Below are 25,719 nucleotides of genomic sequence, written 5' to 3' on the forward strand. Positions count from 1 at the left end.
TATAAAATAGAAAACAAATAGAGTGGGAAAAACTAAGAGAAATTTAATCAAAAAAGTTTGTAGGTTGAATACATACTGAAGTCTCAAGAAGTATCTTTTATTTTTTAAATTTTTACGTACTGGATCTTTGATTTCTATCTCACATGATCTATATTTAAATTACTTATAGTCATGTCTTCTGCATTTCAAATACAAATCAGAATCTGAGATGAAATCAACTTATTTTTTTATTTGAAGAAAAATTTCTAATACTGGATTCTTTTTAGTCCTTCTTCTCTGATATTCCTGAGATAATTTCTTCATTTCAAATATTCATATTTCTGTTAAAGAGCGTTTCAAAAGTATCTAAATGTATAGCCAGTGTAGGCACTGGGAGAATTTGGCTTGTCATTAAGATTGCCACACAACAGCAATTTTTTTGGCACAAAGTTTGAAGGATGTGATATTCTTCAGAGTGTTCTAATTAATTAAATGAAGGAAATGATATCATATAAACAAGAAAGGGCAGTCTTTATTCAGAAGTGACAAAGTTTTGATTCACATACATTATTTTTTGCACATTTCTTTCCAATTTGGAGTGATGACTTTTAAAGTACTAATTGAACTTTGCCACAAACCACCTATTATTCAAAGATAACCAAGTTTTGAGGTCTTGTTTATTGTGTTATTCAGTAAAGGAATAGATTCTCAATATATAATATCAATAAAAGGTTCCAAATACATCCACCATTGAGTATTATATACTATAGTAAGTTATCATAATACAAATTAATAATAAAAATAATAAAATGAAACCCAAAGGATAGAATTCCCAATTGAGTATTAGACTATTAAATAACAAACACTTTACACACACACACACGCATGTGTGTGTGTGTGTGTGTGTGTGTGTGTATAGATATATATATATATATTTTTTGCCATATTGGGGATAGAACCAGGGGCATTCTACCTCGAAGCTACACCCTCAGCATTATTTTTTATTATTTATTTTTGAAATGGGTCACACTAAGTTGTGGAGGGCCTCACTAAGTAGCTAAGGCTGTCCATGAACCACAATCCTTCCACCTCAACCTTCTGAATCCTGGGATTACAAGCATGTGCCACCACACCCTGCCATATATTTTTTCTAAAAAAAAAAAAAACACACATTCTAAATTTTTTCTTGGAAAGCCTATTCTTTTTGGAAAATCAGGTAATACTTCGAAATATATCCATAGTACACACTTAGCCAGATTCTAGTTTTGGAAAAGGGTAAGAATATAGGAGAAATAAAGCAAAAATAACAATGGTGATACTTTTCAAACTTTTGTTAGTATGCTTAGTCTTACTTTTTTATGTGTTTTGGTAACTCTATAATACATCAATAAACTTGTAGAACTTGTCACTATTTAGCTCTTATTAAATAAATTTTTAAAAATAATCATAGCTATGAGGAGGACAAAAGTCTTCTTTCTGGATTTCTAGTTGTAAGAAACCTCTATCATTTACAAATGCTCAAAAGCCAGTGATTTGAGCATTGTAATTTGTGGAGAGCAAATAAAATCCTTACTTAAAAGTTAAGCTTATAACTATTTGACATTGGACAGACCAATTGGCTTGATCTCAATTTATTATTATCTTTTAAAATGTGAATTTAAGGGAGCATCGTAATACAGATTATAACAACTTAGAAAAATAGCTAGTTATAAAAATAGTTCAAATGTTCATATACATAGTAGCCTTTCCCTACTGCATCTCCCTAGGTTACAGAACACTGAATTTATGTAATTTCACGTTATAAAAATTGTTCTACCAGGCTCATTTTACAATTTTTAATTACAGATTGTAATGGCCAAAGTTTAAAAATAGTAATATGAAAACATTAATAGGCAAATAAAACAGAGATCCTCACACTTCGGTGAGGTGGTGGGCTAAACTGTAGAAAAGGGCTACAAAATCAAAAACACAGTGAGAACTTCTACTTTCACCATAAGAAGGGCTATATATGGCTCTGAGATTTGGTCAACTATGTTTTTACAGGCGATAATAACTAGATGAGCCACTGTTCTAGAAGAAATTATGTGGTTCTCTCATCTCAGATAAGCAAACACACCGTTAAGTGTAAAATTGGACTATGCATGCGGAGTTTCCTTTCATTTATGCAAAATGATAGATAATGGGAAGTTATAATATAGAACTTCCCTCTTGTGTCCCATCATTTTCCCTTTTATTCTTCTACCTTCTGCAAATAGTGATAATTTTAACTCTTCATATTTGTACTTCTTTGATTTCTTTATCTTGCCTTATTGCTCTGACTAGAGTTTGAAGTGCTATATTGAAAAGAACTGGTGATAATGGACATCCTTATCTTTTTCTTATTTTTTGGGGGGGGGAATTCTTTCTGTTTGCAGATGACATGATACTATACTTAGAAGACTCAACAAACTCAACTAAAAGGCTTATAGAACTAATCAACAAATTTAGCAAAGTGTCTGGATACAAAAATCAATCTTAAAAAATCAGAAGCTTTCCTGTATGCCAACCATAATTCCCCTGAAAAAGGAATCCAGAAAACACACTCACTATATCCCCCACAAAATATATACATAGGAATAAACCTAACCAAGTAGGCAAAATACCTCTACAAGAAAAATTATAAAACATTGAACGAAGAAAGTGAAGAAGACTTAAGAAGATCTCCTATGCTCTTGGTTAGGCAGAATAAATATTATCAAAATGTCTATTCTTCCAAAATGCTCTATGGATACAATACATTAAACTATATTCCTAACTGTCATACAAAAAAAATTCCTTAAATTCATTTGGAACAACAACAACAACAACAACAACAACAACAGAATAGCTAAATAGTTCTCAGCAATAAGAACCATGCAGGAGATATCACACTACCTGACGTCAAACTACTATAAATCCATAGTAATAAAAAACAGCATGGTTTTTGGCATAAAAACATACAAATAGACCAATGGATTAGAAGACACAGAAACAAATCACCACACTTATAGCCAATTGATTTTTGACAAAGTGTCCAAAAACATACACTGAGAAATATATAGCCTGTTCAACAAATGGTGCTGGCAAAAATGGTTAAGTATATGCAGAAAAATTGAAATAACCTTTCTCACCCTGCACAAGAGTCAATTCAAGATGGATAAAAGACTTGGAAATCAGACCAGAGAGACCTTTCAGCTCCTTGAAACGGGCATAGGTCCAATATTGCAACACATATGCATAGGTAAAAACTTTCTCAGTAAGACTCCAAAGGCACAGAAATTAAAGGAGGATCAATACATGAAATTGCATTAAACTGAAGAGCTTCTGTGCATCAAAGAAAACTATTAAGAATCTCAACAGAGAGCTGACAGAATGGAAAAAAAATTTGCCAACTCATTCTGTAATAAAGAACTAATACATATCTTGAATATACAGAGAACTTGAGAAACTCAGTACTAATAAAACAAATAACCAAATCAAAAAAATTAGCAAGTAAACTAAATAGACACTTCACAAAAGAAACTCAATGGCCAATAAATGCATGAAAAAATGTTCAATATTATTAGCAATCAGAGAGATGCAAATCAAAACTACCCTGAGATTTCACCTAACTCCAACTAGAATGTCATTTAAAAACACAAACAGCAGTGCTGGTGAGAGTGTGAAGAAGCTGAAACTCTAATATATTGTTGGAATGGCACATTAGTGCATTCACTCTGGGAAACAGTATTTATGATCCTCAGAATAATGGGAATGAAACTACAATATGATCCAGCAATGCCACTCTAGATATCTACCTCCGAAAAATGGAAACAAAACTACCAAACTAATGCATGTGTATCTATGTTTATAGCTTCTTAGTTCACAAATACCAAACTATGGAACCAGCCAAAATGTTCATCAACTGATGAATGGATTAAAAAATTTGGGGATATGCACACAATGGTATCTTACTCAGCCATGAAGAAAAACAAAATTATGTCACTTGCAGGGAAATGGATGATCTGAAGAACATTATCCTAAGTAAGATTAGATAGTCACTAAATGTTAAAAAAAATCAATACAAAATGCTCTTTAATATGAAGAAGCTTGGAATAAAATGGGTTATGGGGGGAACTCCAGAAGAAGAATGAGAAGCCTTAAATAAGCAAAAAAGTCAACCTGAGGGTGATGGGTGGGGAGGAAGAAGGAAACTCTCTAATGTACATGATGTACATTCACAAACATATCATAGTGATTCACTAAACCAAACAGGAGGAGGGAAAAGGAGAGAATGGGATAGGAAGTAGGGAAGGGTTAAATGAGTGATTTGTGGGTTCATGCCTGTATCATCTTATACCCCATTAAGATGCGTGATTACAATGAACTAATAAAAATAGAACAAAATAAATCTAGTCACTCTTAAGAAAGAGAAAAAAAGGTAGGAATTCACTCAGTGGAGACACAGTGTAATATACTATAGCTCCATAATTTTTGAATTCTGGAATAATGCAAAGATTCCAGTCAATAGAAATTGGGGTACTAAAGCCAGAGCTGGAAATAGTATTAATGAACTGCTTTTAAATTGTAGGACAGCAGGCCTCTCATCACCCACACATAAAAGTCTTCATTTCAGAACTGGACGTAAGTCTGATTCAAAAGTTCATGTAGGTTCCAGTGGCAAAGAGGAGAGAGATAAAAAAGCAACAACTAAATTGTATTTAGAGAATTTTATCCAATATTAATCACTTTTTAAATACCCTTCTTTGTGTTGCAACAAACTCTAAGAGGTCTTAATTGTTTTACCTCTTTATGTCATCTGTCCTGTGATTTTAGTTACTTCAGAAATTTCAAAACCTTTATATTTTCTTCAAAACCACACTTTACACAGACATCAATGTTTAAAGATCCTTTCTTTTATTTGCATTTCTTCATCAAATATTTTTCTTCCTTAATCTATACAATTTTTTTCATAGCTTAAGTTGATAGAGTTTTTTCTCCTGTCAATAAATTTAAGAGTTCATGTGTTTAAAGGCCCAGCTCATTACAAATCAATATACTCAGCTACAGAGATAAAAAGATAATTAGGTAACCTGTTTGTAGCTGTGTTTGTTATTATAAATTAGGTTCACTTGGTAATATCTAATGGGATATTTCTTAGGGTTACTATTGTTCTATAAAAAGTAGTGACTTTTGATTCATGTATGCATAATATATGTATGCATAATGAATTATTTTAAGTAAAAAGTAAAGATTTTTTTAAGATCTATACTTTCATAGGCTGTATTCAAGCATATCTTCAATGGACTTCAAGTATTTATCAACAAATTAACTCAGCACATTTTTCTATCCATGTTTACAGTACACTATTAATTTAAATATACATGTTTCATTCATGTTTTTCTTAAGAATTAAAACAAGCAAAAATATTGCATAGATATTAGAATTGAGAATTAGAATTATATATATCTCTAATTAGATGTCTACTATTAAGCTAACCAAACATGTAATTCATTAAATGTCTGTTGACCATCAATGAAGACTGAATAAGAATAAATAATTATGTGAGAGAACTCAAAACTAAAATATACAAATGTAAGCAGGGCATTGTGGCACACGTTTATAATGCCAGCATTTGGGAGGCTGAGATCGTGGTTCGAAGAACAGCTTCAGCTACTACTTAGGCCCTTTGGAACTCAGACCCTGTTTCAAAATAAAGAATAAAAAATAGGGCGGCGGGTTTAGCTCAGAGGTAGAATGCCCCTGGGTTCCATCCACAGCACCACACAAAAAAAATATATATATACACAAATGTTCACAAATATCATGAATAAAGAGTAAGAAAGGCAGTTTGGTCCAGAATATGAAATATAAATTTGGTGAATTATATTCCTAAGATCTGCTAAATTATTATCAGTAAAATAAATTAATAAGTAAAATTAGCTTACACCTATTTTATTACTGCATAGTATTGTACATAATTATATACAATAAAAGAAGTTGTAAAAATTAATTAACATAAAGGTGAGATATTAAATACCTTTTTGCTGTAAGTTTTACTTCTAATAAAATAATTTTTCCATCGTCTTCCCCATAAAGCTTCTGTGAATATTTGCTACACTGATACCACCTTTTCTTTCAACAACAGTAATTTTTGTTTTTGGTGGTGGTACTGGTGTTCCTGCAAGCCCTTCTACCTCCAGGCTACACTCCCAGACCTATTTTATATTTTTTTATTTGGAAACAGGGTCTCTTAAGCCAGTGAGGCTGGCTCAGAACCAGAGTGATCCTCCTGTCTCCGCCTCCCAAGCACGGGGACTATAAGCGTGCGCCACCACGCCCGGCAACAAGAGTAATTTTAATTTTAATTTTTGTTTTTAGTACTGGGGATTGAATCCAAGGGCATTCTACCTCCAAACTACACCCCTAGCCCTATTTTTTATTCTTTATTTTAAAACAGGGTCTCACTAAATTACTGAGGGCCTCAGTCAAGCAGCTGAGGCAGGCCACGAACCTGTGATCCTCCTGTCTCAACCTAAGTACTGAGATTACAAGAGTGCATCACCATACCCAACCAGTAATTTTAATTTTCTATCTAAGGAAAATGTAGATTTGGATACAACACAAAAAATGATATAACAGATAAATATTTTAGTTCTGAATAATACTAAATTTTAAGTTGAAACTTTTACCAGTTTTCTATTTTTAATAAAATGGCTTTTAAGAAATGACAATTTTCTAGGAACGGAAGAAAGCTCACCTTATTACAAAATTGTGACTGTCAATCTCCTTTCCGCATTCACTATCTAGCAGAATGCCAGAATTTCCAACAACTGCACAGGTCTTGAACCTGCGGTTCTTCATCGGTGAAACTTCAGGTAGGAGACTATGTAGATCATGAGAAATATTTAGTGTCCGGCGCCTGTCCAGCACATAGTGGATGACATCACCAGGCTTAAAACTGCTCTTGACCACTGACACATCTCGTTCTGCATCTAAGAAACGAAGAATGTTCTTTCTATATTTGAAATACAAGCAAAATTTTACATTAATAACCACATATACAAAGGTGGTGATGTCATTTACAAAGAAATATGTGAAATACAGATTGGTAAACTACTAACATTAAATCTTCAGGTGGTAATTAAATAAACAAATTAAGCATATTCTTAGGAAATAGAGTATGTTTTGAAAAAAATCTTTCCCACAGAGTTTACAATGATTTTGTAAAAAAAAAAAATATATATATATATATATATATACTATATATACCTACTGGTGAAAAATAGCAACTCCATTTATCTAAATATACTGAAGAAACACAAGTTTATTATATACATTTGATAATTGGGAAGCTGAGACAGGAGAACTGCAAGTTTCATGCTAACCTTGGCAACATACCGAGATCCTCAGAAACATAGAAAGACTGTTTTGAAATTTTAAAAAAACTATATATATATACATATATATATACATATATACATATATACATATATATATACATATATATACATATATACATATATACATATATATATACATATATACATATACATACATACATACACACACACACACACATATATATATATATATATATATATATATATATATATATATATATATATATAATGACTGGTTTGCAGCTTGGTTGTAGAATGCCCTAGGTTCAATCTCAGCACCAAATATATGTACAGTTGTTATTACCTGACTTTTGCTAGTATTATTTGGTTTTTTATCATCATTGATTTTGTCTAAGGTTGTCTAGTTAATTTTTTTATTTATGTTTTTGGGTTCTGGGGTTGAAACCTAGGAGCATTCTACCTCCAAGCTATTCCCCCAACCCTATTATTTATTTATTTATTTATTTATTTATTTATTTATTTATTTATTTTGAAACAATGTTTTACTGAGTTGCAAAGGGCTCACTAAATAGTAGCTGAGGTTGTCCACCAACCCATCCTCCTGTCTCAGTCTCCCAAATGCTGGGATTACAAGCATGAGCCACCATGCCCAGTTAAGGTTGTCTAGTTAAATATGTATAGATATCTGGAATGCTGGTGATCCTTGGTATGATATAGAAAATGAACATGAAATGGTTTCTGTAACAAGCTGGATGTTGTGCATTTCATATATTCAACAAATTTGTTGCTCTTTGAAAATTGATTAAAATATGTCTATATATTGGTTTCTCCTTTTATCAAAGCACTAAAAGAAAAGAAGTCAGGCATGAAATAGCAAAGTTGGAAGCTGAGACAGAAGTGAATAGTTCTCTGTCAGTGGTGTGTAATCTAAACCATGTGAGAGTCTAGCAATGTGAACCTCCTAAACATTTCTAAACCTAATTAGAGAAAGATATTACTATACACTGGAGCCATCTCAGCAACAAGAGGGATACTCTCTTCACATAGAGTGTAGCTGCCACTAAATAAAGGGAAGAAAGGGCTGGGTCAGAGCAATCAGAGAAGAGTAACGAGGTTTAAAATCTATTTTCAGAAGAAATCTGTGGATGGGGCTATTTATATCTGAAACTATCTACAAGGAAATAGCCCACAATTCTAGTAAACTTGTGAGGAAGTTATATTATCAAACATGCATGGGCCTGGGTTAGAAAAGTCAGAAATTGTTTGATCCACGGACTATCAAACATATAACAGCAACAGGCAATCTGAGAAAACACTACACTTAGGTTGCAAATTGGATATTTTTGCAAGTTTGCATTTTCAAAGTGATAAAAAAACAAGGTCATTGTTATAACATTTAAGAAGCCACAGATATATTTTCCTCTCATGCCATTATTGCATAAGTCCCATCGCAGTTGGTAAATTTATTACTGAGGACAAAATACGACTTCCTCCCATGATTCCACCAAAGGAATAATTCTCTCACTAACACTTAGAACTCAAAACTGTGGGTAGCAAAGAAAGATACAAAGTAACAACCTCATATGCTTTTCCTTTTTTAATTTTGATTTCCTGTAAATAAGGTCCAGTTTAATATATGATCTAATTAAAAAGTGAAGTCCTTGAAAACTTTGGACAGATTTTATTCATAGGAGATATACCCATCACATCTCTAAAACAAAAAAAATATATATTTTAAGATTAGTTTGTACAGAAAAACCTACAAAATACTCTGAAAATAAAATTGTAAAATGATAGAAATAAACACAAACACCATAATAGTTTACTTTAACAAAGTACAGAATATATAAGAGAACTACAGCTGAAATCAGTAACTATAGGGCTTATGGATTGACAAAATGCAGGTCTTAATTTTTTATGCCAAGAAAACAGCGATTCTTCAGAAAAATTAATAACTTAGTGCCAAAACTGGCAATACAGAGAAACTTTTGTAGTAATTATTAATTAACATTAAGTAACAATTATTTTGTTTTGTAAAAATTAAATAGATACCTTGACAACCTGTATTTCAACAACAAAAAGTCACATTTCCTGTGGAAAGTCTGGCTCTAAAATAAAGACTGTAGAGATGTAGTTAAATCATCAGACTCAATGATGTTATCATTTTCTTTTGAACATAATTTATATAGGTTGCTGGAGATGTATTTGAAGATGTACTCTTACAAGCAGTGGCAGTTTGCAAGCTGAGGTGAGTAGATCAGAAGTCCAGATATGAAAGATTCTGTGGTTTGCAAATCAAAAAGGGGAAACCCCCTCAACCCATCAAAAAAGTTAACGCTTACATTCCTGTCAGCCAGTATCTAGAGGGACTTTCCAGTAACTGTGCCTTTTCTATGTAATAGAAAATGAGTAGCAGAACACCTTAAAACAAAACTATGTGTGCATATATGTCTCTAACATCTTATACTCCATTAAGATGTATGACTATGCCGGGAGTGGTGACGCACACTTGTAATCCCTGCTCTTGGGAGGCGGAGACAGGAGGATCGCGCAGGTTTTATGTGGAGACCCTGTTTCCACATTTTAAAAAAATATAAAATAGAGCATAGCCCGTGGGAGTGTAGCCGGAGGTAGAAGGGCTTCTTAGGAACCTCAGTACCACCAAAAAAAAAAAAAAAAAAAAAAAAAAAAAATATATATATATATATATATATATATATATATATATATATATAATATATTTTTACATATATATTATATATATATGACTATGATGCACCAATAATAAAAAAATCTTCTAAATTCTTGAGTATAATGAAAGATTTTCTATTTTATTGACTCTTAGAGAAAATTATATGAGGAAACTAGATATGCTGGCCAAGTTTTAAATATATTATTTTACCTATTAATTATTGTAAGAAAATGATGATTAATGAGAAAATAATTTTAAATGTACTTGATAATATATTACTTATTCTTTCAATGCTATATTATGTGCTCAGCAGTGGGTTTTTTTTTTAATGACAACAATGAAATAGAAAAAGTGTTTTTAAAGCAATAAAAATTCCAACTCATATAGATTAATCAATATATAAAAATGTAAAAGTCTTTTAGGCAAAATTCAAAATAATTGTTGATGTAGAATTTGCTTTTTTTAAACTAAACACAGAAAAAGGGAAGACCTTGAAAGAATCCAGCATGTTCTCTTTTTCTATATTAAATTCAACTTTTACTTTCTATTTTAGGGCTTAAATCTATGCACAGAAAATTATCTGAAATTAAGATTCCTGGTATAAGTGTATGGAAGACAGAAAATAATTACTATGAGTGAATAATTTCGTGCCTTAAGTGCTTAATACTTCTTGGAAATGGCAAAGGAAGGTTAGTTTTTTCTCCCTCTAGCAGGCTAAAGGCATTTTTTAGATTATAGATGTAATGGACCATAAAAGGTCCTGGATTTACTAAGTCTAGTTGTTCAGACTACAAATATGTGGGGGGAAGACAAAAATAAAACTAGCACTTATATATAATTATCTAAGTGTCATTGGAAGCATTAAAAACTCTTGTACTTATTTAAGTTGAGGTGAAACCACACTCTATCACCAAGAACCCACTTGCTTTTTACTCAGAACATAATTGTTCTGCTTAACTTGATATTAAACAAAATTACCTCATAAATGAAAAAGAAAATCTAATTTAACATCTGAGCACTGAAAAAGCTAATGTTTAATATGCGAGCGTTACTAGGACAAATTTGGCCGGGTGTGGTGGCGCACGCTTGTAATCCCCGCGCTTGGGAGGCTGAGACAGGAGGATCACACAGGTTCGAAGCCAGCCTCAGCTACTTAGTGAGGCTCTCAGCAACTTAGTGAGACCCTGTTTCCAAATAAAATATAACATAGGTCTGGGAGTATAGCCCGGAGGTCGAACTCCTCTGGGTTCCACCCCTAGTACCACAAAAAAAAAAAAAAAATTCCTAATATGTGGTCAAGCTACTACCTTATATTCAAAGCAGGAGGTGGGTGTGTTCTATAGGGGACTTACAAAAAACACAAGGAAACTTCTTCAAACGTCTTTAACTGTTATTTGATGATCCTAAGGCATGTTGTGAAACTATGCAGATGAACAAATACCCACATTTGGCAACTGTTTTATGTTTGCTTACTTTTGCTTTGTGTGGTACTGTGGATTGAACCCAGAGGCATTCTGTCACTGAGCTATACCCCCAGCCCTTTTTTATTTATTTATTTATTTATTTATTTATTTATTTATTTATTTATTTATTTTGAAACAGGGTCTCACAAAGTTACTAAACCTGAAATCCTCCTGTCTCAGTCTCCTAAATACTGGGATTACAGGCATGTGCCACCACAGCCAGTTCAGCAACTGTTTTAATGTTAAAAATAACTAAAACAGACCAAACAAATCTCCTGTGCATGTATAAATATCACTCTGAATCTCTCTGTCATGCACTGGGAAGGAGGAGAGGAGGAAAAAAGACATATATGGGGAAGGAAATATGTGTATGTATGAATGTATCACTGGAATCTATCATGTACAATGACAATACATCAATATAAAATTACAAATAATTAAAATATTTTCATCTTACACTTATATACATAAAAACTGAAACTGTGTTTCACTTTCAGTGGGCCTAAAGATCCGCAATCATCTTAGTCATAAGAACTATTTGTTGTTAGGAACCTTGGCTTAAACTGAAAGATTGGTTTCAACTGTTCAAATGACAGGAATAGATTCTGTACAGAAACTTTTCAACTGAATTTTTAGCTAGAGTTTCCTGTTCAACATCACCCATCACTTGAAGCAGCAGCTGCACAGTCCCAGAGAATTAATTTACTAAGCCTTGTTTTCACTTGTGAAATTTTAAATATAGCTAACCTATCTCCAGATGCCACTCTTTCTTCTCTTTAGGTTTCTTGTAAAAAACAAGTGTACGTGCTGTAGCAACTAAAATTTACTCTCAGTGGCATTAACTCCATCAGAAGATACTGTGTGAAAAATCTTTACACTGGAATCTGTTACAAATTGAGAAGTAAATTAGGTAATGACACATAGATTACAAATCAGATTTTGTAAACTGGAGTCACTGACTCCATATTTAAAAAAAAACTAAAAATTGCCAGGTATTTTATTATGCCTACAAAATATAGAAAAGCACACAATTATTTTTTATCTCAATAGATTATTTATAGACAATTTTTTGCAAAGCTCTAATATACTGTTTATTGATAGTTTATTACTTTTTTTTGGTGGTACTGGGGGTGGAATCCAGATGCTTTCTACCTCTGGGCTATACTCCCAGACCCATTTTATACTTTGTTTGGAAACAGGGTCTCACTAAGTTGCTGAGAGCCTCACTAAGTAGCTGAGGCTGGCTTCGAACCTGTGCGATCCTCCTGTCTCAGCCTCCCAAGCGCGGGGATTACAAGTGTGCGCCACCACGCCCGGCTAGTTTATTACTTTTGAATGTCGGGTTTTAGGTGTTACCGAAAATAAATACTAGTATCAAAAGAAAAATCCTCAGCAATCACAACCAACTAAAAAGGCAAAATTATTCCAAAATAAGAAAAAACATGTTTTAGTTTCATTCTCCATCAGAATATTCTCTGACTTGGCCTAGAATATGGTAATATTAAATGAACAATATCTTTTATTTTGTTACTTTGGAGAAAATAAAAATATCATGCACTCCATAATGGTGCATTTTTGTGGCTTGCAGATTTAGTATTAAAATCTAATCCTCCAATAAGTTTGTTTGATAATAGGAATCTGGTTCAACAGTCAGAAACATCTGGTTTTGAACTTGACTCAGCTTAGGTTTCCAAAAATAGCTATACCTGAAACTTTTTGGGAGGATGGGATCAGAAAGCTCTTCAGTACAAATGTATTCACAACACCTAATGCATTATAAATATGACATGTTCAATCTTAAAAGAAGAGCAAACTATTAATAATAAAATTTAAAAGTTAGTTATTTTAATTGTTAAATTGGGGGCAAAATGTATTTACTCCTTGAATCTTAGTGAATCTTTGAAGTACAATGAACTATTGTGTGGGGCAATCTCTCTTAGCATTCCATATGTAGAGTAGAATCTCTCTTGGTTCTCAGTATGAATATATATAAGCCAAAATAGAACATTTTGCCAAAATAGAGCCAATAGAAAATTTTCAGTCATGGTTCAGTTATGTAAAATGAATAACAATTAGAACTGTAATATCTCAATCAAAAATTTTAGAGTAGAATTTTGAAAAATCTTTCACATATAGACACCCACTAACAGACAAAGGGTGATAGGTTCCCCTAGGGAGGTGAAGAGTAAATAAATATAATCATTCAACAAACTTCGTGATCAGTTGCAAATAAGAATTTAAAAACATATTTGCAAAAGATAAGCCAATAATCAGCTATTTTCATATTCTATATTTTTTATTGCTGGTGTCACACTGATTAATGTTCACTAGTCATTGTCAATAGAAACAATTATAATTTTTATAAACTTTTTGCACATTGTAAAATAATGGTTTTATAAATTATTCTTTCCTTGTGAGAAAGTGACAACCCTGCATGTATTATTCAATATTTGCTCACTGTTTTATTATTTCTTTTTTAATCTGTTAAGGAGAAATGTACAAAAATATCTAGTACTAACATTTCATTCTTATTTCAGCTATTATAATTTAAAATAACACCCTCAATAATTTAACCTCGTTAATTTATAAATTTGCGTTAAATGAACTTCTTGGGTCAATTTAATTCCCTTACATTGACTATCTTAATAATATCAAAATAAATAGACTCAAACATCTATGTGATTCATTTCTATAGATATTAATAAGGGAAATCAGATATACTAATTATTTCTAGGGATAATTTTTAATTAACTTATTAAACTTTAATTTTTAGCATGATATATTAAACTATTTAAATTTCTTATTTTGCTTTATTTTCTTTCATTACTTTCCTTTTCATGATCCTTATAGTATAATCTCATTGACTCCTTTCTTGCTAAACCATTCAATTTGAAACTTCTCTTTCTAGACATCCTTAGTGATCAAATAAATGATTCCTTTTTAACCACCTCTATTTCTTTCAAATCAGCCTCCAAGAATTATGTATTTAAACTAAATTTTATCTGAGTTCATGATCCTGTATAACACTATTCCTTATAAGTATTTCATTTCTCACAGGGTTGCTAAAGAGAAATGTGGAACTGAAGGTTTGAGTCAGGGAGGAAAACACCATGCAGGTATCATGAGAGAACAGAACCCCAGGTATAAAAACTTCAGACTTGAGAGCTTGTGTTCCAGGTCTTCAAACAAGTAGCTCTCGGGAAGAATATAAAGAATACAGGTGCAGAATCGTCAAACATTTCAATTTCTAAAGAATGTTTGAAAATTCATAGTTTTGTAAGGACAATCTTGCTTTTTAACATTGGCTTTAAAATATTTTCTCTATCCAAAAGTTGAAATGAATCTTGCTCATGGGAATATTCTAGCCAGAAGACACTTAGGTGTAAAGTCAACAGACTCTGAATATCTCTTCATTCTTGTACTAAATTCACAAACACACAGAGCTCCCTCCAATCCAAAACCCACTAAACATACACCACTTGACATTGCCTTGGGTTGAGTCTAGTTCCCCTTACCAGTCACTTTTAAATCTTTAATTGATACAAAGTAGTCTAAATGTCCTAGCATTTCCCTGACATCCTGCTTTTTAAAATTTTCAGGCATTCTTTCATATAAATTTCAACAGTGAGTGCTTTTGTTTTAATGTGTTCTACAAATTGCTATGCATACTGTAGAAATAAGTGTATCAAACGCCTCCTTCAAGTTGCTATGATCTAGCCAATGTGTAGGCATGAACCAGGAAGTATGATGAACCCCAAGCTAATAGACCAGTCTTTTATCTTTAATTCAGTAAGCTACTCTTAGAAAAGCTCTGTGTTAGCCGGGCTTGGTGGCGCATGCTTGTAATCCAAGCATTTGGGAGGCTGAGACTGGAGGATCGCAGTTCGCAGACAGCCTCAGCTACTTAGTGAGGCCCTCCAAAACTTAATGAGACCCTGTTTCAAAATAAAAAGAATACAAAATAGGGCAGGGGGTGTAGTTCGGAGGTCAAATGCCCCTGGATTCCATCCCCAGACCCGCAAAAAAAAAAAAAAAAAAAAAAGAAAAAGAAAATGTCTGTGTTAATATTAAGTCCTTGAATAATAAACATTTTACCAACACTAGAAAATGAAATTTTATTATGTAAAAGATATGTTCTCTTGAACTTTCAAAGTTTTAGATTTTAGACATTTAGATTTACTAAATTAGTCTAATTTGGACATACTGATGGACACAGCAATGTAATAAAAAGTAAAATCCGCTAGCTTCTTTCATAATTGGGAAGTATGAGCCTTTCTTTCATATTACTAAGAGGAATACAGTAGAAGAAAATGATGTAATAAATTTATGTAGGCATTGAGTTTTATTTCAAGAGTTTTTTCTACCTAAAAGTGGCTAGTATTAATAAGAATAATCCAGATTCTAGAAAGTTTACTTCTGATATTTATCCATCTTTGCATGAATTCGCACGGATGTAATCATTTATAGGTATGTCATAACTCTTTCAAATAGTAAAGGAATTGAGATTAGGATGATGTCTCAAAATATGGACACCCCCATTAGTTATGTTATATACTAGAACATTATTAAATATTTTGTTCCTTTAGAATAATGATAATATATTCCAAACTCAAATATTAATCTTTAAATTTTTGACTAATGATTGCATTTTATGGTTTCATTCTTCAGTGAGCAACATTATATAGAGCTGTTTCACTTTTTATTAAAATATTCATACTTAAACTATAAATCAAGTGTTCAATATAAGGTTGCAAGCCCAACATATTTGAGAACATTATGGGAAATATAATATGTCTTATTAAAGAAACTCACCGAATCTCCAAGACCAAAGAGGAATTGATTTTCCAACCTTCTACAGAATGCTGGAAGATTGATGAGCCAGCCTTTCGAATGATTTTATCAGAACTATTGACAAGTGATCGGCTCAAACATAATTCACCATCTCTGAAACAGAATGAAAACATCAGCTTTGTGAAAGCAAGAAGCATATTGCCTAAGTATCACAGTATATATTTATTACAGATGTAAAAATAAGTTGCATTTATTCCTCCAGGCTAGAAGTAAAAGCATATCATGCTGAAAGATGTAAAAATTAATTAAAAGTTACTTAATAAAAAAACCCTCTACACGTTTTTTCTGAACCAAAAATTCTATTTAATGTCCTTTTCTTTTTTTCTTTTTTAAGCTACTGGGAATTGAATCCAGGGGCATTTTCTCTTTGAATTACATTTTCAACATCAGCATTATTATTATTATTATTATTATTATTATTATTAATCATGAAACAGAGTCTTGCTAAGTTTTCAAGTCTTGGCTTAAACCTGTGATCCTCCTGATTTAGCCTCCTGAATTGCTGGCATTAAAGGTGTGCACCACCACACAGGGCTGTCTAAACTATATAAAGAAAAGGCCTCTTTGGCATTTACATAAAATATAATTCTCATCAAAACCCAACTTCCCACTACCCCTTACCCAATGACTGTTTAGACAATGGAAACAGGAGGTATGGCCAATTTTCCTGCTTCATTGTAACTGTGACCTCCAAGATTAGTTGCACTTTCACAAAAGCATAGAAACTTAGCGGAAAGAGCGTTTGTTTGGGACTAACAAAACTTTGGAATACTAGGTCATCTGTCACATTTTTTTTACTCTGCAGCTTCCTAGCCTTTAGTTTGGGGACACTATTTTTAGGACACCGTGGCAACAACTCTGTGGAGAGTAAGTGATTCTCTGCACATGAAACCAATTTTTAAAGCATTGTTAAAGTGCTGATTAAAAAAAATTAAAACCTAATGTGGTGGTGCAAACTTGTAATCCCAGCATTAGAGAGTCTGAAACAGGAGGATCATGGTTTGCGGATAGCTTCAGCTACTTAGTGAGGCCCTTTGCAACTCAGTGAGACCCTGTTTCAAAGTAAAGAATAAAAAAAATAGGGCCGGAGGGTGTAGCTCAAAGGTAGAATGCCCTTGGATTTCATCTCCAATACAGCAAAAAAAAAAAGTCTCAAATAATCACAACAATAGTCGGGCATGGTGGTGTGTGCATGCTTGTAATTTCAGCATTTGGGAGGCTGAGACAGGAGGATTGGGTTCCTGCACAGCCTCAGCACAGCCTTTGCAACTCAGTGAGAACCTGTGTCAAAATAAAGGATAAAGAAAGAATTAGGGCTGGGGTTATAGCTAGGAAGAATTTGCCATACTGGGGTTCCATCCCCAGTATGGCAAATATATATATCCTATCAAGGAAGTATATGTATATGTATATGTGTATGTGTATGTATATATATATATATATATATATATATATATATGTATATGTATATGTGACATACTTCCTTGATAGGTTTTAGTGGTTAGCAAACTGACATTGTAGAAAACACAGTCAATAGCCAATATTCCCGGTATATTCCACTGTATCAAAAAAAACACTACGCTCTTTCAATCAACATGGTACACTAGTAAAACTTGTGTCAAGGTGGTATTGGGGCACTGGTGGTACTAATGTTGAGAGATGAAGATATTTGCAGCTAAAGAACTTACTCAATGTATTATTTTCTTGAATGTTATAACTGCCAACCACCCAGATTCAGAGAATGGGAGAGCTACTTGATGTGGCATGTAAGCAAAAACCTAGCCCTGTACATATGTGCACTTATTTTTATTTACCTTTTAACTTTTGGATTCCCAAAGGCATAGTTAAAAAGCAGCACGAATCTTTGTCCAATCACAAAGTCTAAAATGTGTGTTTATCATGTAGGCTGCCAGTCCTACTGTCAATGGAAACATTGCTGTGTAACAGCTGTTGGCTGAAATTAGTAACTGGAGATTCATAGTTTGTTATTTTAGTTTACATTCCTTCTTAAACATGTAGTTTCAATTTGAAGCAGTTCAAAGAATCACATGAAACCACTCCCTGTGGAACTTACAACTCTATTAAAATTAATATTTTAAACTATACTACTGATGAAAATGATACATTTGCATGCTGTGTATGCATAATAGTAATCATTTTACAGAGGTCATTTAGGATAGAAGGAAACAGGGTGTACTTTACTACACAGTGGCTCAGAAATCAATTCTTTTCTTGCATGTTTAATAATAATAATTACATGCGAATGAAACATGGCTATGTACAGAAGTTAACCTTCAAAATTTTGGAGATATGCCTTTGAGAATACAGGCATATATCCTGTGGGAGGAGGAAAGGATCTTTCCAATATTGACCCCAGGAATCATTGCCCTGTCAGTGTCATCTTTTTCTTTCCAGATTGTTAACAGACACTAGAGATTAAACACAGGGGCATTCTACCTACGAGCTACACCCACAGCCCCCCTTTTTTTTTCTTTTGAAACAGGGTCTCACTAAATTGCCAAGGCTGACCTTAAATTATAATCCTCCTGTCTAAGTCTCCCAAGTACTGGGATTACAGGCATGTGCCACACTTAGTTTATAATAATTATTTCTAACAAAATAATTTTCCTGGATGGAAAAATACGCATAGAATTGCATTTTAAATATATAGAGCAATGCTGCACAGATGTGGAAATATTTTATCTATATAATAATTGCTATAAGGTATTTAGTTGTAGGGAGCCTTTTCACAACCTCTGTCACTAAAAAAGTGATTTAAGTTTAAATTCAGTTTTATATAAATAAAGTGACACAGTGTAACTTTGATGTTTGAATTGTTTTTATTGAACTGATGATAGACTAGTTCAGTAGGCTTTTATCACTGGGAAAGACATTTGAATGTAAGTATCTACAGCTAATCAAACTACGACCTTAAAGTTAATGCAGTTTATGGGAGACAGTCAAGTGTAGTCAGAGACGCTAGGGCAAGAGTCAGAGACCTTTTTTTTTTTTTTTATAAAGTTAAACAGGACCCAAGAGATTTTCACATGTGACAATGGTAGCATTCCGTCTTAGACTTCCTTCCCTTGAATGTGAGGCATGAAGGATGTCACCACCCACTGCTTATTTCTCATTCCAGATAGGACATGACTTCTGAACAGCTGCACTGCAAACATTTTTTTTTTTTTTTGCACAGGAATATCTACCAGAATAGTCCAAATATACTTTTAAGGGAAAAAAATAACAAAACGTATCAAATAAATCACTCATCATAAAGCAACATATTACCAAGTATTTCTGTTTATACGGAGCTAAGAAAAATTCACAAAGATAGTCATCTCTAAGATACCAGTGGTGGTAACTAATTATTAGACTTATTACTTAACATCTACAAACACATTTTCACTTTGACCTGAATTTTTAGGTTTTACCACAATTTATTCTGTTAGTTATGCATTACATAACAAATATGATTAAATTCACTTCTGGAAATTTCGTCTCAAAAGCACTCCCTTCAACCCCACTGAAAGTCTTCAAGAGTTAGCTTTGGAAGGAATGTGTCAGCTGTGGACTAGAATGATCTTATTTCTTAATTTAAAATTTAAAAAAATCATTTTAAAAGCAGGGTGTGGTGGCACATGCTTGTAATCCCAGCATTTGGGAGGCTGAGACTGGAGGATCACGGTTCGTGGACAACCTCAGCTACTTAGTGAGGTCCTTCTCAACTCATTGAGACCCTGTTTCAAAATAAAGAATAAAATATTGGGCAGGGGGTGTAGCTCGGAGGTCAAATGCTTCTGGGTTCCATCCCCAGACCCGAAAAAAAAAAAAAATCATTTTAAAGAAAAGAAGTTGCATTAAACTAACCCTGAACACAATCAGGAGGCAGTTTTGTATTTTTATTAAGTAACAAAAAACTAAAAATAAAGATGAGGTGTTCTACCTTAACTTATGGCTTACAGGTTTTAGCAGAATTGCAAACGTAGCATATGCAATAATGTGCAAATTCTGGAGTTCCGGATGTATCAGAGTACATTACACCCTAGAACAAACTGGAACTAACTTGGTTGACAGTAGTAATACTCCAAGTATGAGTGCTTATCTCCACTCTCAATTTTATGTCAATTTTAGAACTGATATCCTTTATCACTTAATAACATAACTTAAGCAGCCAATTAAAAAATGTCCAAAAAATAAGAAATGCATGTTAAAGTATTGGTGCTTAACCAGGAAAACAGGTATGAAACAAATGTTTAAAAATAGCAACCAAAACAATTATCTGCATCATAATGAATTTTGTTATTTTTTGTCCCATTAATTCATATACCACATAGTTTTTTATTTGAGGGACTCTTAAAACCCATTTCCAAATATAACCCGAGGAAGAAACAGAGCCAGTTAAATTACAGGCCAACTGTGAGGCCTTTTAAAATTTATATAATCAAAAGTAGAACACTTAATATTCTAATACCCTTTGAGTTAGAGTTTATTAACTAAGTCACCCTAACAACCAGTTAATAAGATTTTGTGGAGGGTCATATTTTATGGTAATTTAGTAATTACTTGTCATATTCTAAAAAAAGCCCCTTATTTAAAAAAAAAATGCTGCTAGTGGTCCTCTGGAAATTCAAGCACGTGGGTGTTAATGGGAAAGTTTACTGTTGTTCCTTTTTTCCTTCTGCGCTGAAAGACTAGCTGCTAAGTACTGTAAGCAAGAAGAGTAACTTTACATTAACTCTAGACGGGACTCCCCGTGAAAGGAGGAGAGGGGTCGGAACTGCTGGCCTATTGGGGGAAAATGGTAGCAGAAAAGCTAAATAGGAATTCATGGGGGCATTGTAAGATTCAAGTCCTTTCATTGGAATTATTGCCCACCTGCAAGGCTCGCAGTGCCCCCCAAAGGCCGGAAAATGCCTCTGTTCCTGCACTTTCGAATCAAGAATCAACTTGGACTCCAGTCTGGTTTAACTCATCGCCAAACTGGCCTCTCCACGTGGCGTGGGTAGAAAGTCAATGGCAGCATTAGATATTTTGATGAGTCAATTCCTCCGCGAGAAGCACTATTAAAAACTGAAAATAAACTTCGACTTTGGATCACAAGCTTTTCTACTGAACGTTTCATCCTGGAATGAAGGGAATGACGGCTCAGGGACATTAGTTATCTTTCTGGAATTGTTCCTGGCCACGCCAACTCGAGTCTGGGGAAGAGCCCGGAGGCGGGGGCCGCAGTCAGGAAGCTTCGGGGCAAGTGTAGGAGAGCGGTGCCGGTGGCCAGCTCTCCCCCCGGAGAACCCCGGACTGCAATTGCGGATTTTAATTTAGGAGGAGGAGCTGGGCTTGCTGGCTGAGCACGAAAAGTGATTTTTTTTTTCTTGCTTAAAATGATGGAAACCTATTTCCAACAATAACAAAAAAAAAAAAAAAAGAGGAGAGGAGAGGGGATATTAAAAAAAATGGGTAAAAGTGCCCCCCTGTTTTCTCATTGATTTGCCCACCCTCGCGGCCAGCTCTCTCTGGAGGAGGGTTTGGGCCCGGAGCGAACCTCTCTTCTTCTTTGGTTAACTCAAGCAATCGCCCCACACTCGTCAAGCAAACCGGGGAGAAACCGCAGCTCAGCTCGCAAAGGGTGCGGGGAGAGCTCCGCCCGGCGGCCCCGCAGCTGCGCCCTGCCCGCCCCTTCCTCCGCGCCCCTCGGCTGCGCCCACCCTCCCGCGGGGGCCAGGAGAAGGCCAGGGAGGAAATGTCTCCCGGGAAATGTGGGGCGTCCTGGGTCTGTTAATGCCCCGGGAGAGACTGGAGTGCGGTCCTCCTGCCCGCCTGCAGTTCAGGGGAGGAAGCCTCCCGAGCCTCGGCGGCCCCCTTCCCACTCGCCCCGCCCACTCCTGCTCTCCAGGGTCCCGAGCCCGGGTCCCAAACCCGCGGAGTCCGGGAGAGGCTGGGCCGCTTTGTCTGGGCTCAGGTTTAGCTTGGGAGCCCACCAACCCGGGAGGGAACAAAGCCTCGACCTTCACACCCCGGCCTCCGCCTTCACAGGAGCCCCCACGCGAGGGTTCGCCGCCTTCCTGAAGACCCCTTTGTCTGCCAGACAAGCTCAGGTCTGCCGGGGATGCCCACGCCCCCTCCCAAAGTCCTTCTTTTCTGACAATTGACATGAGCAGATTTTCAAACCACCCACTCTGGTGAAAAGGACCTCATAGGGTTCTTGTAGTTTTTTTTTTTTTTTTCTTTTATTTTCTTTTCTTTCCCCCCAGAATAGATAGACCCTAGGTGGATTTGTTGACATACAACAACCATTCAGACCACTTACCTATTCCTTATGAGCTTTCCATCCTATTCTAGCCCCTTTTGACTGTACTACTGTTATCCTGCTTTTTTTTTTTTAAGAGAAGCAATTCCTTCCGTAAGGATAAACCTGTCTTTAGCTCACTCAAATGCTCATTACTTATGAATATTAAGAAATGGACGGGCATGAAGTTTAGGAGTGTGTATGTTACAGCAGTCCTGTGTCACACACACACACACACACACACACACACACACACACACACAATGGTAAAGTCTTTCATCCTTTGATGATGTCAAAAATAAAAATAAAAGAACATCTAAGCTAGTGTAGAGTTTCCTACAGCGGACGCCTCCGGACCAGGGAGGATTTCTGAAACAGGACTTTGAACATAGTTGACAACCAGGTTTTACATCCTCAGAAAAAACACCCTTTCAAATCTTGTCAGCAACACAGAGTTGCACCACCCCCTGGGTAAACTTCAAAGGCACTGAGGCCAGAGGGAGGGAGGAAGGAAGTGCGATATTTAGAGAACTTAATGGGGCGGGGAGATTTTTTAACTCATCTAGACAAACTGAAGAAAAAGCACAAATATAACCTGTGAAGATAAAAGGCCCGGTTTCTTTCCAAAACTGTAACCATGATGCTTATGCCTTTTGCTATAGAAAGATGACTGGAATTTCTAATTCAAACTAAAACATACAGATCTACCCAATACCGATTTAAAAAAAAAAAAAAACGAATAGAGAAACGGAGGAGACCGACCTCCTCCTTTGTGCGCGTTAACTTCTCAGGCAATCAGCTCTCTCTGGTGTCTCCCAGAGTGACAGGACAGAGAGAGAAGGGAGAGCCACCGTTTGGCAAAGACAGACATCTCGCTTGAGTTAAAGGACAAGGACACACGTTCTTTGTTGACACTTCTGCAGTGACTTCTTTGGCGTGCGAACAACCAGCGCCAATACAACCATCACCACCACCACCACACCGGGCAAGTTGAACTCGCGCTGGGAGCCACGGAAGAGAAGCACACACACACACCTCAACACCAGCCTTTGTTATTTAATTCTTCAGATCGGCCACAAGCAAGCTCGCGCGAACACACACGGTATCCCAACCCTCGCTCTCCTGGTTCTATGCACATTTCATTCATGCCTGGACTTTTTGTCATATCCTGAAATGAAGCTTTGCATTTACCCAATGAGTTGCGTCTCCTGGTGCTCTTCAGTCCTTGCTATTTCTTTTGTCTTATAAAAGATCAGGAGCAGACTTATAGTGCAGATCGTCCACCTCTTCCTGATGGAGCGCATCTTGGGCGCCCGCGAAAGTCCTGGCTGCCCCAGCTCCCGCGCCTTCCCTTGATATAAAGGCTCCGTTTTGGAGAATTAGTCGAGTGGGGGGGCGGGTGTCTGAAAAACGCGAGGGGAGCGCCAGCCGGGATCCCGGTATCTGGGGGCCGGGGTCCTCTGCGGCGGAGCTCCCCGGGTCCTGCAGCGCCGTCCTGCGACCCTCCCACGCGGTCCGCGCCAGCCCAGCCCCGGGCGCTCGGCGCCGCCTCCTTGGGGCTCGGGTTTCTTTTCAGATGTGACACCTTGTGCATCGGAGGTGGCGGCCGCTTCTGCAGCTGGGTTCGGGGGCGTCACTGGTCCTTCCCTCTTGCTAACAGGGAAGTGATGAGCAAAAGCAGCCAATCGCCGGGCGGAGGGGGCGGAGGCAGCTGCCGCCTCGCTGAGCCCAGGCTCGGTCGGCCCGGGGGCCGGGGAGGAAGCGCTGGGCCGTACGCGCGCGCGTTCCCGCGCACACACACACACAGACACACACACGCACGCACACTCACACACACAGTCTCCCAGGACACCAGAGCGTCAGATCTCGGGACCCCGCAGGTTCCAGATAGTCCGTCGGCCTTTAGGGTGGCGAGCGCACCTCAGCTGAGAACAGATTAGAGACAAGTCCCGCTGGAAAAATCTTTTGGATGAAGGGAGAATGGGGGGTGGATGGAGGGAGATAGCTGCTGCTAAGAGTCTTTGCTGATCGTACACCCGCACACACGCGAATACACGCCCTCAGGTAGACTAAAACCGAATAGGGGCCGGAATACAAGGCGGATGCTTATTATTGCGTGCACAGCTGCAACTGGAAAGTACAAATACGTACTTGGGGCATTTAGCTGATCGCTCACTGCGACTGGCGGACGACCACCCCGACTCCAGATCCTGCGGGAAACCAGCGATCATAGTCATCAGCAACTTTATGGATATTTATGTGACTCGCTCATTGTCATTTGGAAACTCCTCTCGAAGAAGTCGTGGAAACTTCAATATCATTTAAACTTCACTGCGGAGAAACAGGATTTTGAGAAAAAGCAGCCACCCAGGGGTCTCCTAAAACCACACCCACGAACACACTCAGTGGCTCAGGAAGGAGGAATTCAGAGAAGGAAAAGCGGACAGGGTCCTCCGAAGGTCTCATGGATAACACATTTCGTCTTTGATTTAAACCATCTCTGTATCATTTGTTTCATTTCTATGGTATTGTCTGACAGGCACAGTTTTCTAGTTAGGTGCTTGATGCTGGGTTCCTCTGCGCCATCATTTGGTTTCTGTCTTCAGAGATGCTCCCTGTACTCTCTGGTGCTCCCAGGCTCTGCTTCACGTTTTACCACTGGGGCTTGGGAGGCCGCCTAGCCTGAGACAAAGCTTGCTAGGATTTCCCTTGTCTGTTTACACCAATCCTCCTCCTCCTCCTCCTCCTCCTCCTCCTCCTCCTCCTCCTCCTCCTCCTCCTCCTCCTTTTTCTTCTTCTTCTTCTTCTTCTTCTTCTTCTTCTTCTTCTTCTTCTTCTTCTTCTTCTTTTCTCTCTCTCTCTCTCTCTCTCTCTCTCTCTCTCTCTCCTTTCTCTCTCTCTCTCATTGAATTTCTTGGTTCCTTCAAGTTGGCTACAAAAGGCTGAGCCATTGAAGTTTACACATTTTCATGTATGGCATGCTGACACCCGCCACACACCACCACCACCACCACCAGTTCTCTGCCAGGAGGTCAAGAGAGGGAGTTCTGAGTTACTCCTTGGCAGACAGTTTAAAATAACAGCTAG

General features: G+C 36.3%; 1 protein-coding gene across 3 annotated transcripts in view; it reads right to left on the reverse strand.

Annotated features, from left to right (window-relative positions):
• The window catches only part of ST8SIA4 (ST8 alpha-N-acetyl-neuraminide alpha-2,8-sialyltransferase 4), a gene marked incomplete at both ends in the record, with an annotated part of 102,017 nt that extends 78,081 nt beyond the window's left edge, over positions 1–23,936 (reverse strand). For 2 of the 3 annotated variants that reach the window (XM_080703533.1, XM_080703531.1), the window contains 3 exons: positions 6,737–6,994; positions 16,308–16,439; positions 23,824–23,936. In XM_080703533.1, the coding sequence (XP_080559659.1) occupies positions 6,737–6,994; positions 16,308–16,439; positions 23,824–23,936 (503 nt within the window). The remainder of the gene's footprint in view (positions 1–6,736; positions 6,995–16,307; positions 16,440–23,823) is intronic. The other variant, XM_080703532.1, reaches the window with a different exon arrangement.
• Between the last annotated feature and the right edge of the window lie 1,783 nt (positions 23,937–25,719).

Source organism: Muscardinus avellanarius (genome assembly GCF_963383645.1).
Source record: "Muscardinus avellanarius genome assembly, chromosome: 1".
NCBI classification, from domain to species: domain Eukaryota; kingdom Metazoa; phylum Chordata; class Mammalia; order Rodentia; family Gliridae; genus Muscardinus; species Muscardinus avellanarius.